We start from the raw sequence: 17,919 nt of genomic DNA on the forward strand, positions 1-17,919 counted from the left end.
AGTTGCACTTAGCCTCATTTCAAGTGCTCAACAGTCTCCTGTGACTAGTAGGTACCATATTGGACAGAGCGGATTACAAAGCATTTCTATCATTGCCAAATGTTCTGTTAGACAGAGTGGACCCAGAACCATCTTCTTGCTTTACATTTTACCCTTTTTTCTGTGTCCTCTCAAAATAGAGCAAGTTCTATGGAGGTAGATCCCTCATCTCTTGAATCAGCACTGAATCACTAAGGCCTAAAACTGCCTGACACAGTAGAGTGGTTGCCTAATAAATGATTTGCATTATTCACTGAATGTGTAAATAAGCCCCCTGGAACTCTGAAGTGGACATGCAGGGGCATGAGAACATGTGTGCACACACACATACATACAGATTAAAGGAAAGCAGAAACTTCCTCATAAACTTTATTGCTCTCAAAAACCCAACGGTGGGGAACTTCCCCCCAGTATAGGTAGGCTACTGATGTTCAAGTTCAAAGGTTCCAAGAGGACCCATGAGGTACAGTTCATAACTTTCTGAGGGAACTGAACTTTCAGGATGATCTCATTCTTGCTGCTTTATGGCTCTGATAACAATGGAGGAAATAATGAGAGTGGAGCCCACCAGGATGCTTGAGATGCTGAAGCCCAAGGCCAGTCTGGAATTTCTCTGTGCTTTCCTCTGGTCCCCAAGGATGTTGGCTTCACGGGTCTGTGGGGATGAAGGCAAGCTGGTGGCAGTGTTTCCAAGGAGAAAGGGGATGAGGGAAGGGCATCCCTGGGGAGAGGTGGGGTGTGAAAGACCAGTAACAGCGGTGTGGGGGTGTAAAGTGCAGGGGTCAGCACCTCAGTGGAAAAAGGAAGAAAGAAGGGAGCCAGGATGAGGGTGTGGGTCTGGGCAGAACACAGGAGTGGGGAGCAGAGAGGGGGCTCCTGGGGAGGAACAAGGGCAGCTACGTAGTGAAGCAGGAGTAAATCCCCCAGGAGGAAGAAAAGGGGATTGTTAGGGAGGAGCAGGAAGGTGGGATGGGACAGAGAAGGCAGATCTGGGGGCTACAGGAGTTGGTGGTAGCTGAGTGGTGCCCACCTTGAAGGAGAACAAGAGGGCCGGGATTGCCAGCAGAATGAAGAAGAAGAAGGAAGTGATGGAGAGAAACAAATAATCTTTCTCCGGAGGATTCAAGGGCACCAGGATGACTGGCTGCATCGGGTAGACCTTCTGCATCGGGTGGACCTGCTGCAGTGGGATAACCTGCACTGGAGCAATCTTGGACTCTCGGTCCTTGGGGTCAGTCTCAGTAGCCATGACCTTGGCCAGAGGAGGAGACGCTGAGCAGGTGCAATCTGTAGACGAGGGAAATGGGACCCAAAGAGGGGATATCTGAGTTCCCAAGAAATGAAGACTGTCTGAACCAATCCCTCTACCCAGACAGGCACTGAAAACGAGACACTGCCCCAAACCAGGGGGCAGCACACCAAACCAGAACCCACCATACCATATATGTGCCTATATAACAGTTTCGATTGGCCCTATAGCACGATTCAACCCTCCTCTATCCTCTGGTAACTCCTCTGTACCCTGCCCCATTACCCACTCCGTATCTCCCTCTAACTACTTTCCTCCGCTTAACTCTCCCAACATCCTCCACATATACACACTTAAATTTTCTGATAACCCATCACAAACCTAGTTAACGTGTCTAGGACTTCCCTTCACCTCTCAGTCCCGGAGGCAGTCTCGGGGATTTGAGTTACTGGGCGTGGTTTCCCCACTGACCACCACTACATTATGATTGGCTGTTCCCGTATAGTTGTGCCGCCCGTGCTCAGATCCGGCTTCTGATTGGTTCAGTGTAGGTAAGTGATGTTACCTAGCCAATCCCCTTTCTTCTTGACTTCTTAATTGATTCCGTGAAAAACTGGACTAGGTATTCGCCCTTTATGTTGTCGTTCCCAACTTGAATTCCTGATTGGTTCAACATACAGTGTGTGGGTCTTACTTCCAGATTGAATCTGAGTGCAAAAGGCCTATTGATATGCCTACAAGGAGCCTATTGAACACTAGACTTAGGCTGGGCACTGAGGACGGTGTAGTAACTAAGTCAGACAAGACCATGGCTTTCCTGGAATTTACAGTCGCTGGGAGAGAAGGGGAAAAAACACCCAAACAAAAAGATTAAACGATTTAATGGAAGATTAAGACCTACGCGGAATAACTAGAACGGGGAGGGAGAGGGACTCCCAGGGCCCACACGGGACTGCGGGGTGGGGTTAAATAGGCAGAAAACGTCCCTCTGAGAAGGAACATCTAAGCTGAGACCTGAAGTACAAGAAGAGCCATTCCCTAGAATATTCGGAGGAAAGAGTTTCAGGCAGGGGGAAGAGCAAGTATTCATACAAAGGTGCTGGGGTAGGAAGGAGCTTGGTAAGAACAGGAACAGAAACAAGGGCCATGAGGCTGGACTCAGTGATAGATCAGGATGCATAAACAGACACACAACTGCACATATTCAAACACACACACAGTCTGCAAGCCAGCAAGTCCTCCTTAGAGTTTTTCACTTTGACGGTTTCCTTTGAATTAATAGCCTTGTGTGTGGCGCTGGTGCAAGAAAATGAACTGCCTGCACTCATCCCCTTGAACAGAGGCTGAATGATCGAAGGATGCCTCTGTTGCTGGTTCCTTGGCTTAGAGATTCTTAGGTTGAGTGTTTCTTTTGGCTTTTCCAGGCCATCAGAAAATAAAGCTGAGAAAACTGTAAGATGTTGAGAACCCTCATGATTCCATATTCAGCAGAGTGACCCATATTGAAAAGGTCTCATCTGTGACCCACTTGTTCTCGTCAGCTTTCCTGGTCTGTGATGATGGAAGGGAAATGTGCCTTCACGATGTTTGCTCTGGGAGAACTTTGGGGATGGGACCAAAGCCATGATTGAGAGTGACAGCCTTCCAGTGACAGCCCATAATGTCATAGTATGGAAGAGATGCGGGGGGGGGGGGGGGGGGGGGCGCTGTCAGTAAAGCATGACACAGGAGAGTGGCAGGAGCTCAAAGAATGATCAGCCTTGATAGAGAAAGCCAGAGATGGAATCTCCAGGGGAAGAATTGGACCTAAACAGTGTTTTTTAAAGCATGGTCCTCTGACCAGCGGAGCCAACATCACCTGGAAATCTCATTAAAAAGCAAATTCTTGCCCACCCCCAGACTTTCTGAGTATGAAACCCCGGTTGTGCCTGAAATCTGTTTTAATACACCCTCCATGCAATTCCAATGCAAGCTAAAGTTTGAGAAATACCAGACTAGAGGAATGAATGAGAAAGTGTGCAAGTGCCAAGGACCCTCTGAGATCTTCACTTTGAACTCCGGACTTTGTCTTTAGGAGGTTCTTTGGGTTCTGGAAGTACAGAGGCTCCTCAGCTTAGGGTTTTATGTCCAAAAACAGTGGAAAAGGATAACATAATAGTTTCAAGGGTGTGGCCATCAGCCATTGGAAGAATCTCCTCGGCTTTGCTCTAAGAAGTGGGAGAGGTCAGCCAGCAGTTGATGGGGCAGTAGAAGTGAAGGAATGCCATCAGAATCTTCTGGAGGGCTTCTTGAAACAGTTTTCTGAGCTACATCCCCAGAGATCAATTTAGCAGGTCTGAGATAGGACCAATGAATTTGCATTTCTAACAGACCCCTAGGTGTTATGCCTCTGACCCTGAAATTGCCAGTTGAGATTCCCCTCTGGTAGCAACCTCTTTCATTAGGTTGCCTGGGGAAGAGGAAAAAGAAGCAGGGCTCCCAATTTCTGAGGTTGGACCTAGGGAAAACCAAGGACAGGGTAGGTTTTCTACATCCCCCACCAGCAGAGCAACAGATTAAATACACCAAGATTCTACCTTTCATGCATGTTCAGTTGTGTCCAGCTCTTTTCAATCCCATGGACTATATAGCCCACCTGGCTCCTCTATCCATGGGATTATCCTAGCAGGAATACTGGAGTGGGTGGCCATGCCCTCCTCCAGGGGATCTTCCTGACCCAGGGATCGAACCGGTGTCTCCTGTGGCTCCTGCACTGGCAGGCAGATTCTCTACCACTGAGCCACCAGGGAAGCCTGGGTAAGATTTGTTGGCAACCATTTTGCATGTTAGAGAATTCTTGGAATGGGGGAAGTCTGACATCCAAGTTGTTATTCAATGGATACTACACTTTTTATGAATACTAAATTTAACAGCTGACAAAATTTAACAGTGATGACATTGGTTACATTATTATGAGATTTATTTGAATTTTTATGAATTCCAAATATTCAGTCAATAATTGTGAAGCCAATTTGTGTACGTGTGTATTTGTGACTCAAACTTTTTCTATGAGCATCCTTTGGACAGCCAGGTAGTCAAACCAGTCAATCCTAAAGGAAATCAACTCTGAATATTCATTGGAAGGGCTGATGCTGAAGCTCCAATACTTTGGCCACCTGATGTGAAGAACTGACTCATTTGAAAAGACCCTGATGCTGGGAAAGATTGAGGGTAGGAGGAGAAGGGGGCAACAGAGGATGAGATGGTTGGATGGCACTATCAACTCAATCGACATGAGTTTGAGCAAACTCCAGGAGATAGTGAATGACAGGGAACCCTGGCATGCTTCAGTGGGGTCAGACATGACTGAGTGACTGAACAACAACAAGAAAGCTCATTCTGGCACTGTGTCCAAAACAGAAGGAAACAGTTGCCATTCTCTTCATAATGGGTACTCAGGAGCATAAGTTTGTTGCCTGCTGCTCCCAAGAACCTCCTATCTAGCCTGTGAAAGGAACCTGCCACCAGCAGCCTGCAAAAGAACATTGTGGCTCTCCCAAGAGACCTCAGAAGTTCTCTAATTGACCATCTAATTAGCTTAGGGGCTTCCATTGAATTTGTGGAAGAGAAGAGTTCTTTATTAAAGAGAGAGGTCTCTAACTGATCAAGTCAGGAAGCAAGTTAGAACTGGACATGGAACAACAGACTGGTTCCAAATAGGAAAAGGAGTATGTCAAGGCTGTATATTGTCACCCTGCTTATTTAACTTATACGCAGAGTACATCATGAGAAACGCTGGGCTGGAAGAAGTACAAGCTGGATTTGCTGGGAGAAATATCAATAACCTCAGATATGCACACGACACCAGCCTTATGGCAGATAGTGAAGAGGAACTAAAGAGCCTCTTGATGAAAGTGAAGGAGGAGAGTGAAAAAGTTGGCTTAAAGCTCAACATTCAGAAAACAAAGATCATGGCATCTGATCCCATCACTTCATGGGAAATAGATGGGGAAACAGTGGAAAGTGTCAGACTTTATTTTTTTGGGCTCCAAAATCACTGCAGATGGTGATTGCAGCCATGAAATTAAAAGACACTTACTCCTTGGAAGGAAAGTTATGACCAACCTAGATAGCATATTTAAAAGAAGAGACATTAGTTTGCCAACAAAGGTCCGTCTAGTCAAGGCTATGGTTTTTCCAGTAGTCATGTATTGATGTGAGAGTTGGACTGTGAAGAAAGCTGAGTGCCGAAGAATTGATGTTTTTGAACTGTGGTGTTGGAGAAGACTCTTGAAAGTCCCTTGGAGTGCAAAAAGACCCAACCAGTCCATCCTAAAGGATATCAGTCCTGGGTGTTCATTGGAAGGACTGATGCTGAAGCTGAAACTCCAGTACTTTGGCCACCTCATGCGAAGAGTTGACTCATTGGAAAAGACCCTGATGCTGGGAGAGATTGGGGGCAGGAGGAGAAGGGGACGACAGAGGATGAGATGGCTGGATGGCATCACTGACTCAATGGACATGGGTTTGGGTAAACTCTGGGAGTTGGTGATGGACAGGGAGGTCTGGTGTGCTGTGATTCATGGGGTCTCAAAGAGTTGGACACCACTGAGTGACTGAACTGAACCCTACAAAATTTATTAGTTAAATTAAATGATTTTTTAAATTATTTATATATATCAATAATTTTAAAATATTCAACAAATCTAAACTTGATATACAGTGCATGCATGCTGCATGCTAAGTTGCTTCACTTGTGTCTGACTCTTTGCAACACTATGGACTGTAGCCCACCGGGCTCCTCCACCCATGGGATTCTCCAAGCAAGAATACTGGAATAGGTTGCCATTTCCTCCTCCAGGGGATCTTCTCTACCCAGGGATTTGAACCCGAGTCTATTATGTCTCCTGCATTGGTTATTTACCACTAGTGCCACCTGGGAAGAATCGAAATAAACAACAAATTTGTTGGTCCATATAATTAAATAGAAAATTTAATTCAGAGAAAAACAAGAAAACAACAACACAAGGAAAAAAGTATTTAAAAGGTCCAGGAGATCTAATAGATAATAGGTAGGAATCTTCAGAAAAAGAAAGGAAGTAACAAGGTAATAATAAGATATAATTTTCCCAAGCTGGACCAAATATTGCTCGTGGAAAGAATTCACAGTTTCTGACAGAACGGTGCACAACACACACACACACACACACACACTCCTAGGCTTGTTCTGGTGAAGTTCCTGAATTCTAAGAGTAAGACAAACATCCCAGGAAGTCCTAGACAGTTCCTTAAATGGAGAGGCAGGGAATTCCCTGGTGGTCCAATGGTTAGGATTCCACACTTCCACTACAGAGGGCACAGGTTCAATCCCTGGTTGAGGAACTAAGATCCTGAAAGCCTTGAGATGGGGCCTAAACAAAAAATTTTTTTAAAAAAAGGAGAGAGAATTAGGCTGGCACCAGACTTACTGCCATCACTGAGCATGGACATGAGAAAATGGCTACAGACCATTGAGACAGTGACACAAAAATATTATCCCTAGTAAGATTGTTCATGTGTTCCAGTTATGAAATCTTTTTATTTTATCCAGGATTTAAGTTAACCACTCATGTATCATACCATAGGAAGTCCTGGAACTCTAACCCAACAAAAATTAAGACATCTCAAAATACAAGACAGAAAGGAGACAGAACAGTGGTAAGCAAGGTGTGTTTGTGTATGTTTTGAAAGCTGTTGTGAAAGTGTTAGTTGCTCAGTTGTGTCCGATTCTTTGCAACCCCATGGACTATAGCCAGCAGGCTCCTCTGTCCATGGGATTTCCCAGGCAAGAATACTGGAGTAGGTTGCCATTTTCTTCTCCAGGGGATCTTCCAGACCCAGGGATCGAACCTGGGTCTTCTACAATGGCAGGAAGATTCTTTACCAACTGAGCCACCAGGGAATGTATAGATAATCAAAACAAATGGGTTCATGTTGATGGTGAAACTGGACATTTGTAACCTGTGTTCCTATTTTTTAAATCAGAGAGATATGTTCTCTGTCATTTCTCCGCTAAAACAAAAAGGGAGAGAAAAACATGGATTCCAGGAACTAACAACTATAAGAAAAAGTGTGACACCCTAGGAAGACTGAAGGCTGCCTCCAGCTGGTGTGGAGTGTTTATAAGGTGCACAGGTGGCCACAGGTGGTATGGAGCAGAAAGTGGCTGGAGGGGCCAAGGCTTAATAAATTGAAGGAAAGCTCAGCATGCATGGAGGAGCCAAGGCTTAATAAATTGAAGGAAAAGTGAGCGTGTATGTGTGTGTGTGTGTGTGTGTAGTTTTTGTTTCCTAAAGGTAACCTTTGAAGTTTTTAAAGTATTTATTTACTTATCTGGTGCACTAGTTCTTAGCTGTGGCCCTCAAGATCATCAATCTTCATTGCTGTATGCAGGATCTTTGATTGCGGCATGCTAAGTCTTAGTTGCAGCATGTGGGATCTAACTCCCTGACCAGGGATTGAACCTGGGCCCCTGCGTTGGGAGCGAGGAGTCTTAGCCACCAGGGATCTCAAGTTCTCTCTTCTTCTTTTTTTTTTTTTTAACTTTTTGGCTGCACCATGAGGGATGCTCGATCTTAGCTACCCAACCAGGGACTGAATCCACAGTCCATGCAATGGAAGCACCAGAGGGTAATCTTGGAGTTTTAAAAACAATTTATTGAAGTATGATAGGTCCACTGTGACTCAAAGAATCTGCCTGCAATGCAGGAGGACCCAGGTTTGATCCCTGGGTTGGGAATATCCCCTGGAGAAGGGAATGGCTACAGACTCCAGTATTCTTGCCTGGGAAATCCTGTGGACAGAGGAGCCTGGCGGGCTACCGTCCATGGGGTCACAAAGAGTCAGACATGGCTGAGCAACTAACGCATCACTGAAAAGTGCACGTATCAGAAAGGTACAGCTCAGATCTTTTCCAACTGAACTCATTGGGTGAAAGTAAAAGTGAAAGTGAAGTCGCTCAGTGGTGTCCGACTCTTTGCGACCCCATGGACTGTAACCTACCAGGCTCCTCCCTCCATGGGATTCTCCAGGCAAGAGTACTGGAGTGGGTTGCCATTTCCTTCTCCAGGGGATCTTCCTGACCCAGGGATCGAACCCGGGTCTCCCACATTCCAGGCAGACGCTTTAACCTCTGAGCCACCAGGGAACTCCTTCATTGGGTGAATACACACCCAGTGTATTCTGGCATTCTACTGTTTATGGGCATTTGGGTAGTTTCCAATCTGGGTTCTTAGGAATAAAGTTGCTATGAATATTCTAGCACAAGGATCCCCAACCTCTGGGATCTAATACCTGATGATCTGAAATGAAGCTGATGTAATAATAATAGAAATAAAGTGCACAGTAAATATAATGCTTGAATCATTCCCAAACCAACCCCTCCCCTTGCCCAAGTTCATGGAAAAATTGTCTTCCATGAAACTGGCTAGCACATCTTTTGGTGTGTTAGCTGTTCTAGCACATCTTTTGGTGAATATATGTACACATTTCTTTGGGTATAAATCTGTGGATGGAATGGCTGGGTTGCCAGAAGGATGCTTTTCAGATCCTGCTCTTGACTTTGATGTAGTTGCCTTGAGGACATCATCGGCTGTACCTTTAGAAGTCCGCAGCAACAGTCCAGGCTGGTGGTGTTCATGGAAGAGTTAGGGAGTAAACCCCTCACCTTCGAACATTCACTCACTCCTCCAGCCTACTGCTTTCAAACTTCCAGAACTGAATGATTACAGTTCAGAGAGGTGACCTCCTTCTGTGCTGCTCTTCCTGCTGGGGGACAGAGGAGTGGGGGACAGAAACTAGTGGTAAGCATGCCTAGGACTCTCTCTCGGGGCTCAGCCATCTGCTGCCTCCTAAAATTCACCTCTACTTGCACAATTAGAAAACCCAGCTAATCCTCCCAACGTTTAGAACTCAACACCTGTGTCCTCAGAGACGAATTATTGGAACAAGATGGACTAGGAATTGGAAATCACCATGATCAGTTCACAGAGGGGAGTTACTGACAAGTAGAATGCAGGGCATTTGGTGTTGAAAATCTTCAGTATTAACACATTTTCAAGACCTAGAGGTAAGAAGAAGTGTGGTATCAAAGTGTTTGAATACGTATGCACATGGAAATGCATAAAGGTAACTGAAAGAGTTCAGAGAAGGCAATGGCAACCCACTCCAGTACTCTTGCCTGGAAAATCCCATGGATGGAGGAGCCTGCAGTCCATTCGGTCTCTAAGAGTCGGACATAACTGAGCGACTTCACTTTCATGCATTGGAGAAGGAAATGGCAACCCACTCCAGTGTTCTTGCCTGGAGAATCCCAGGGGTGGTGGAGCCTGGTGGGCTGCTGTCTACGGGGTCGCACAGAGTTGGACATGACTGAAGCGACTTAGCAGTAGCAGCAGCAACTGAAAGAGTTACAATAAAATATTGTCAGCAATTACCTGGTGGCTCAGTGGTAAAGAATCCACCTTCCAATGTAGGAGACATGGGTTGGATCCCTGAGTCAGGAAAATCCCCTTGAGAAGGAAATGGCAACCCAGTCCAGTATTCTTGCCTGGGAAATCCCATGGACAGAGGAACCTGGCAGGCTACAGTCCATAGGGTCCCAAAGAGTCACACATGACTGAGCAACTAAACAGCAACCTACGAGAGGGGGAAAGTGATACCAGGACCACCCATAACATGAGCTTTTTTGTGAGAATATATTTGTGTGGAAGTTGTGCAAAAAAAAAAAAAAAATTCTATGGGACTTCCCAGGCAGTTCAGTAGTTAAGACTCCAAGCTCCCAATGCAGGGAAGAGAGGGTGGGGGTTCGATCCCTGGATGGGGAGCTGAGATATTGCATGCCAAGGCACTGCCACATGGTGTGGCCAAAAATAAGTAAAATTAAATTTTAAAATCTCAGGTAAAGAAACAGTTTTAATGATCCAGAGGAAAAAGAGAATAAAAAATGACCTGGCCGATTTGGCCATGGGGGAATTCTGTTGAGAGCAGTTAGAGAGTTCTGGAGAGTCTGGGAACAATTCGTGAAGGGGCACATAGATAACTGAGCAAACAGAACCAACGGAGGAAGGAGGAGGAGGAAGGTGAGGAGAAGCAGGAGGACAAGGGAGAAGAGAAGCAAAAATCGGAGGAGAAAGAAGAAGAAAAAAATCTGAAGGAGTCCAGGCAGATGGGTTGCTTGGCTGTTGAGTTTAAAAATTAGTTCAGAGTATGTAATCACCATAAGTGGCTTCCCTGGTGGCTCAGACAGTGGGTTCAATCCCTGGGTCAGGAAGATTCCTCTGGAGAAGGGAATGGCAACCCACTCCAGTATTCTTGTCTGGAGAATTCCATGGACAGAGGAGCCTGGCGGGCTACAGTCCATGGGGTTGCAAAGAGTCGGACACAACTGAGTGACTAACACTTTCACTTTTTTCACTTTTAATCACCATGAACCACCATGCTCAGTAATGGAGCATACTTACACAGGCCTAATGAAATATAATCCCTATAAATTGAATAAAAATGGTAGTCCCGTTCTGCAGGAAGTAGAGGGGAGAGAAAAATGTGTAGGTGTTATATCTGTGTGTTTCATTATAATAATTCAACTGATGATGTCTCAAGATAGAATAGACATTTGGGGTTTATTCCCTGGTGGCTTAGCTGGTAAAGAATCCGCCTGCAATTCGGGATACTTGGGTTTGATTCCTGGGTTGGGAAGATCCCCTGGAGAAGGGAATGGCTACCCACTTCAGTATTCTGGCCTGGAGAATTCCATGAACTGCATAGTCTATGGGGTCGCAAAGAGACACGACACAACTTTCATTTTCACATTACATGTTGGTAAATACCAGATGAATGCCTGAGAGTGGAATGCAGGTTGGGGGGAGTTACGAGCTGAAGCAGAGAAGACTGGTTGGCTTTCCAAGTATTATAGCACAATATGACTTTTTTGGATTTGGCTGTTCACCCTGACGTAGGCCATCCTGACTCGACATGGCTCTGCAGATGAATGTGACAGCCCCAGCTTAGGCTGGTCTGGGGAACGACAGGGATGGCTGACCCTGACCATCCAGAGCCACTGACACAACAGACAAGCAGATATAATCTCCTTTCCCAGACACACCCATAACATGGAACAGTATTGCACAACAGCATTGTAACAGCTAAGGTCAAGGTTAACCATAGACTAGCACTTTCATTCTCTCCTTCACTCGTTATTTTCCATAAACCTTCCACGACGAGTCTCTTGTTGGGTATGATTTTAAAGCTGTAACCCCAGATGTCTAAGCAATGTAACTCTACTTTCCTGCATTTACACAGGTTAGGGTGGATTAAGTTATGGAAATAGGCGGATCATATATAACATGGAACAACATAGTAGTTTATTCTCTGCTCCCATCATGGGAGGCGGTAGGGCAGTAGTAATCTTAGGGAGGTAATCTTAAAGTGGTAGTCCCTAAGATTCAGGGACTGAGGCAGATGGGAGCTCTTCCATCTCTATAACACGTGACCTTCAAATCACCAGGGGTATCATTTGCCCAATCAGCTAGGGGAGGAAGAAAAAGACAGAGTGCCTGTGCGGGAGATGGGTTAAGGCCAGGGTTATTTGTAGCACACATCATTTGTGATCACATACCATGAAACCAAAGACAATCTCATGGCCACGCAGGGGAACCTAGGAAATGTGACTGAGTCATGCTCCCATGAAGAAAAGGAGATGGGCATGGAGAAAGAGTTAGCGGTCTTTCCCCTAGCTTTTCAATTTGTTTCTACTGATAATTCCCATTCCCCTTGACTGTGGAAACTTAATTCCACTAAGCCTAAGGTTTCTTGTGCATTTAGGGTTGTCCGTGAAGCTAGGGCCCCAGAAGAAACCCCTGAGTGTTGTCGATGGGATCATCCTTGATCTCTATTTTCATTCATTCTGGATGGTGATTGTGTTGTCCCTGGTTTCCCTCTGACAGTCATTGTCACTCAGGCACTTGGCATTCTGTAAGCCTCCACCTCCTCCTCACCAAGCTGGGACATGAAATATCCTACTTGGCTGTCAGAGACCATTTCTTCCTAGACCTCCACACCATACAGCATATTTTCTTTGAAATCTTAAAGCCTCTCTAGGATTTGTATGTGCAGTGGGAATATAAGTATTAAGCAGGGTCTTTGACACCCTGCCCCTTCCTGAGATGAATGTTATTAGGGAAATTCTGATGGATATACTGGCATCTAGAGACACGACTGGAGAAGGCAATGGCACCCCACTCCAGTACTCTTGCCTGGAAAATCCCATGGACGGAGGAGCCTGGTAGACTGCAGTCCATGGGGTCGCTAAGAGTCGGACACGAATGAGTGACTTCACTTTCACTTTTCCTTTTCACGCATTGGAGAAGGAAATGGCGGCCCACTCCAGTGTTCTTGCCTAGAGAATCCCAGGGACGGGGGAGCCTGGTGGGCTTCAGTCTATGGGGTCGCACAGAGTAGGACATGACTGAAGCGACTTAGCAGCAGTAGCAGCAGAGACACGACTGAGCGACTGAACTGAACTGAACTGAGTCTTTCTCTACTTCCTCATTCCGTAAATAGGCAGCCATTTTCATTTCAGGATTAAGGGAGAGGCAGTCCTGATCAGCTCTGCTGGCAATTCGACTATTTAGTTCTTGAGGTCTTTCTTTCCTAAGAGTTTGGCTTTTAAATCTCAAAAGCTGGAGGAAGTTTCTATTTTCCCTCCCTTCTCTGAGACACTGGAAGCCTGGAATTCCAGTTTGAATGAACCTAGAGAACATTAATTCAAATTTCTAAATATCATTCTACATGGGCAATTATTATATCTATTTTACAAAGGAATCAGTTTCCAGAAAATTATCTTGTTGAAGGATATACAGTTTTTAAAGTGTCAGAAGTGGAATGTAGACCTACATCTGCCAGATTTCTATGTCTCTGTACTTCACCATTAGGTCATTCTGATTTTCACCTGATTTGGGAAACACATAGCCCTAGAGAAACACAGACACGTACACACAGGAGAAGCTGGAACATACCCTTCGATTTTATTGGTTTAAATAAATATTTTCCTGAAAGAGCAGCCCAGTATCAAGGCGCTTAAGGCATCTAGAGCATCGAAATGAATATGTCCAAGATGGATAACGACGGAGCTGGACGCCAAGAGCATAAAGTAGTGTTTTCTTGGGCTAGAGGGTTGCTTGGATGTTGAGCTCCTTGGCTGGTAGGTTTTCTGGCTAGGGGATATCCAGCTGTTGTTTTCTTGCATGGTGGCTGATCTGGCTGGTTAGTGTCTTGGTGAGCCCGTCCTGTTGGGGTGGGTGAACCTGTCAGCTATTGGGCCTGGACTTCAGACAAATAGAACTAAGAAATAAATGATGCCTAAACCGATGAGTATAGCGAATACATCCAGCCAACCAGTTCGGCCCGAGTTGATATAAGCTTCTTCCCATTGGCTTTTCTTGTTGGCCTGTCTGGTCTGTAGGAATGGGAGCTTTAGATTTGGGTTTCTGAGTCCAGCCTTGTCACACCCCTGGGTAATGGCTAGACACCTCTCCGGTCAGGAGGGGAAACCCCTACCCATATCCCAGGACAGGAGCAGATGCAATGGGGACAGCAAGGGGGCACGTAGAGGACAGCAAAGGGGGCAGGTAGAGGACAGGATGGGCCCAGGTTTAGGCACTGGTTTACCTTTACGCTGAATACGAGTGCAGTTATTCCCAGGGGAGGGAATAAAATTACGGCCACGAGGGTCAAACACAGGTAATCCGGGGCATAAAATAACAATTCTTCTTTCGTCTGTGTAATCACTGGTGGCTGAGCCTCTGCACCCGGTTCCCCTGGAGCCGCGGGTGGCTGGCCTGGGGCGGGGGGCGGCGCGCCGGCGTCGGCGGGTATAGGGGTCATGATTTTTATACCCTAAAAGACTCCAAGTATCTTCAAAACGGAGCCAAACCCGCTACGCCTCCCCTTGTTCTATCGAGAATCCCAAGACCCAGACCCCAGACCATCAAGGGCCAGTACTTCACAATGGAGAAATCAGAGCAGGTCCTGATTGGCTGCCCGTGTGAGGGGGCGTGGTCCCACGTTACTCAGCTCCTCCAGGATTCAAGAGGTTGTTGGGTGCGTACTGAGGCGCTTCAGTCCAGTCCGACTCTTTGCGACCCTGGACTGTAGCCTGCCAGGCTTCTTTCACTTTTCACAGGGTGCTCCATCCTTAGTCGGGACACTGACTCCGCCCACCCTGATAGGAATTAGTTGCAAGCCATAGGTTGGATTCCGGCTCCTGCTTCCTGCAGATCCCTATCTGCATTCAGGGCAGGAGGGAGTATCAGGGACTGCACCCAAGAGCTGTGGGAGTGAGGAAGTAGATAAACCTCGTAAGAAAACTAGGCGCGGCCTTCCCTTGGTGGCTAAGACTTCCGGACCTGGGTTTGATCCCTGGTCAGGGAACTAGATCCATATGCCACAACTGAAGGTCTTTTTTGAGTTTAATGCCATCTAATATTCAGGTATGACCTAAATGAAATCCCTTATGATTATACAGTGGAAATGAGAAATAGATTTGAGCGACTAGATCTGATAGACAGAGTGCCTGATGAACTATGGACGGAGGTTCGTGACTGTACAGGAGACAGGGATCAAGACCATCCCTATGGAAAAGAAATGCAAAAAAGCAAAATGGCTGTCTGGGGAGGCCTTACAAATAGCTGTGAAAAGAAGAGAAGCGAAAAGCAAAGGAGAAAAGGAAAGATATAAGCATATGAATGCAGAGTTTCAAAGAATAGCAAGGAGAGATAAGAAAGCCTTCTTCAGAGATCAATGCAAAGAAATAGAGGAAAACAACAGAATGGGAAAGACTAGATCTCTTCAAGAGAATTAGAGATACTAAGGGAACATTTCATGCAAAGATCGGCTCGATAAAGGACAGAAATGGTATGGACCTAACAGAAGCAGAAGATATTAAGAAGAGGTGGCAAGAATACACAGAAGAACTGTACAAAAACGATCTTCACGACCAAGATAATCACAATGGTGTGATCACTCACCTAGAACAAGACATCCTCAAGTGGGCCTTAGAAAGCATCACTACGAACAAAGCTAGTGGAGGTGATGGAATTCCAGTTGAGCTATTTCAAATCCTCAAAGATGATGCTGTGAAAGTGCTGCACTCAATATACCAGCAAATTTGGAAAACTCAGCAGTGGCCACAGGACTGGAAAAGGTCAGTTTTCATTCCAATCCCAAAGAAAGGCGATGCCAAAGAATGCTCAAACTACCGCACAATTGCACTCATCTCACACGCTAGTAAAGTAATGCTCAAAATTCTCCAAGCCAGGCTTCAGCAATACATGAATCGTGAACTTCCAGATGTTCAAGCTGGTTTTAGAAAAGGCAGAGGAACCAGAGATCAAATTGCCAACATCTGCTGGATCATGGAAAAAGCAAGAGAGTTCCAGAAAAACATCTATTTCTGCTTTATTGACTATGCCAAAGCCTTTGACTGTGTGGATCACAATAAACTGTGGAAAATTCTGAAAGAAATGGGAATACCAGACCACCTGACCTGCCTCTTGAGACACGTATATGCAGGTCAGGAAGCAGCAGTTAGAACTGGACATGGAACAACAGTCTGGTTCCCAATAGGAAAAGGAGTACGTCAAGGCTGTATATTGTCACCCTGCTTATTTAACTTATACACAGAGTACATTATGAGAAATGCTGGGCTGGAAGAAGCACAAGCTGGAATCAAAATTGCCGGGAGAAATACCAATAACCTCAGATATGCAGATGACATCACGCTTTTGACAGAAAGTGAAGAGGAACTAAAAAGCCTCTTGATGAAAGTGAAAGAGGAGAGGGAAAAAGTTGGCTTAAAGCTCAACATTCAGAAAACAAAGATCATGGCATCCGGTCCCATCACTTCATGGGAAATAGATGGGGAAACAGTGGAAACAGTATCAGACTTTATTTTGGGGGGCTCCAAAATCACTGCAGATGGTGACTGCAGCCATGAAATTAAAAGACGCTTACTCCTTGGAAGGAAAGTTATGATCAACCTAGATAGCATATTGAAAAGCAGAGACATTACTTTGCCAACAAAGGTCCATCTAGTCAAGGCTATGGTTTTTCCAGTGGTCAGGTATGGATGTGAGAGTTGGACTGTGAAGAAGGCTAAGCACTGAAGAATTGATGCTTTTGAACTGTGGTGTTGGAGAAGACTCTTAAGAGTCCCTTGGACTGCAAGGAGGTCCAACCAGTCCATCCTAAAGGAGATCAGTCCTGGGAGTTCATTGGAAGGACTGATGCTGAAGCTGAAACTCCAATACTTTGGCCACCTCATGCGAAGAGTTGACTCATTGGAAAAGACCCTGATGCTGGGAGGGATTGGGGGCAGGAGGAGAAGGGGACGACAGAGGATGAGATGGCTGGATGGCATCACCGACTTGTTGGACACGAGTTTGAGTAAACTCTGGGAGTTGGTGATGGACAGGGAGGCCTGGCGTGCTGTGAATCATGGGGTCGCAAAGAGTCGAACACGACTGAGCGACTGAACTGAACTGAACTGAATACATATTGATGGAATGATGGAAATAAGAAATCACCATTGTGGTAGGCAGAATCTAAGATAACTCCAAGATTCCTGCTCTCTGGTACATATGTACCTGCTCCCAGTTGTTCATTAAGTACCAATCTGTGTGCTGCTGTGAGAGGATTTTGTATCTGTAATTAAAGTCCCCAATCAGTTAATGGTAAAATAGGGAGAATATCTTCAAAGGGTCTAACCTTATCAGATGAGTTCCTAAAAAGGACTGGATTTTACTGGCAAAGATTCCCAGGCATGAGGCAGCTTAGAGGCAAGGAGGACTCTCCCCAGCTGGCTTTAACTCAGTAAGGATCACGTGGCAAGAAATGCAGGCAACCTTTAACTCAGACTGGCCCCCAGCTAAAAGCCAGGAGGGAAATGGGGATTTTAGTTTCACAACAATAAGGATCTGAATCCTTACATAACCATGATTCATTTGGAAGAGTGTCCTAGCTCCAAATGAGAATGCAAGCCAATACCTTGATTTTAACCTTATAAAATGGTGAGCAGAGAACCCAGCCATTCTGACCTACACAGAACTCTAAGTTAACAAACTTAAGTTTGTGGAAATTTCTTATGCATCATTAGAAAACTGACAATCATTCAAACACCATAGTAACTACTAACTCAGGTGAAAACCATCAATGGATGCTAATGCCACTGGGTTTTAGCTGATATTAATGGTTCCCTTGGTTTTAGAGGAAAGTGAAAGTGTTAGTCACTCAGTTGTTCAACTCTTTGCGACCCCACTGACTGTAGCCCTCCAGTCACCTATATCCATGGGATTCTCCAGGCAAGAATACTGGAATGGGTAGCTATTCCCTTCTCCAGGGGATCTTTTCAATGTAGGGACTGTACCCGGGTCTCTGCATTGCAGGCCGATTCTCTCTCATCTGAGCAACAAGGGGAGAGGGTGTGATTCCAACTGGCATGAACCTGTGTGCCTTTCTTCCTTCTGGTGAAAAAACTATTAGAAGGATAACAGGGACAATCGCAAAAGAATAAGCAGCTGCAGGAAAGCAGATTCTCTTCCATACCATGAGCTGGCCTC

At 45.6% G+C, this 17,919-nt stretch overlaps 2 protein-coding genes across 2 annotated transcripts; both read right to left on the minus strand.

Annotated features, from left to right (window-relative positions):
• Positions 1-395: 395 nt before the first annotated feature.
• LOC786928 (uncharacterized) lies at positions 396-2,548 on the minus strand. Its single transcript, XM_015458122.3, has 3 exons — positions 1,670-2,548; positions 1,070-1,326; positions 396-694 (listed from the first exon to the last, which is right to left on the minus strand). The coding sequence occupies exons 2-3, from the start codon at positions 1,286-1,288 to the stop codon at positions 548-550; spliced, it is 366 nt and encodes a 121-aa protein (XP_015313608.1). The 5' UTR covers positions 1,289-1,326; positions 1,670-2,548; the 3' UTR covers positions 396-547.
• Positions 2,549-13,305: 10,757 nt separating this feature from the next.
• Positions 13,306-14,301, minus strand: LOC112442198 (transmembrane protein PMIS2). The gene is made up of 2 exons (XM_059877501.1): positions 13,973-14,301; positions 13,306-13,760 (listed from the first exon to the last, which is right to left on the minus strand). The coding sequence occupies exons 1-2, from the start codon at positions 14,186-14,188 to the stop codon at positions 13,632-13,634; spliced, it is 345 nt and encodes a 114-aa protein (XP_059733484.1). The 5' UTR covers positions 14,189-14,301; the 3' UTR covers positions 13,306-13,631.
• Positions 14,302-17,919: the final 3,618 nt, after the last annotated feature.

This window comes from Bos taurus, chromosome 18, assembly GCF_002263795.3.
Source record: "Bos taurus isolate L1 Dominette 01449 registration number 42190680 breed Hereford chromosome 18, ARS-UCD2.0, whole genome shotgun sequence".
Classification (NCBI taxonomy): Eukaryota; Metazoa; Chordata; class Mammalia; order Artiodactyla; family Bovidae; genus Bos; species Bos taurus.

Excerpts from the sequence above, each read along its gene's own strand:
- LOC786928 (XM_015458122.3), bottom strand. The coding sequence starts at position 1,288 with ATGGCTACTGAGACTGACCCCAAGGACCGAGAGTCCAAGATTGCTCCA. Across the intron at positions 695-1,069 it reads CCCTCTTGTTCTCCTTCAAG|ACCCGTGAAGCCAACATCCT; the intron begins GTGGGCACCACT and ends TCATCCCCACAG.
- LOC112442198 (XM_059877501.1), bottom strand. The coding sequence starts at position 14,188 with ATGACCCCTATACCCGCCGACGCCGGCGCGCCGCCCCCCGCCCCAGGC. Across the intron at positions 13,761-13,972 it reads CACTCGTATTCAGCGTAAAG|ACCAGACAGGCCAACAAGAA; the intron begins GTAAACCAGTGC and ends CCATTCCTACAG.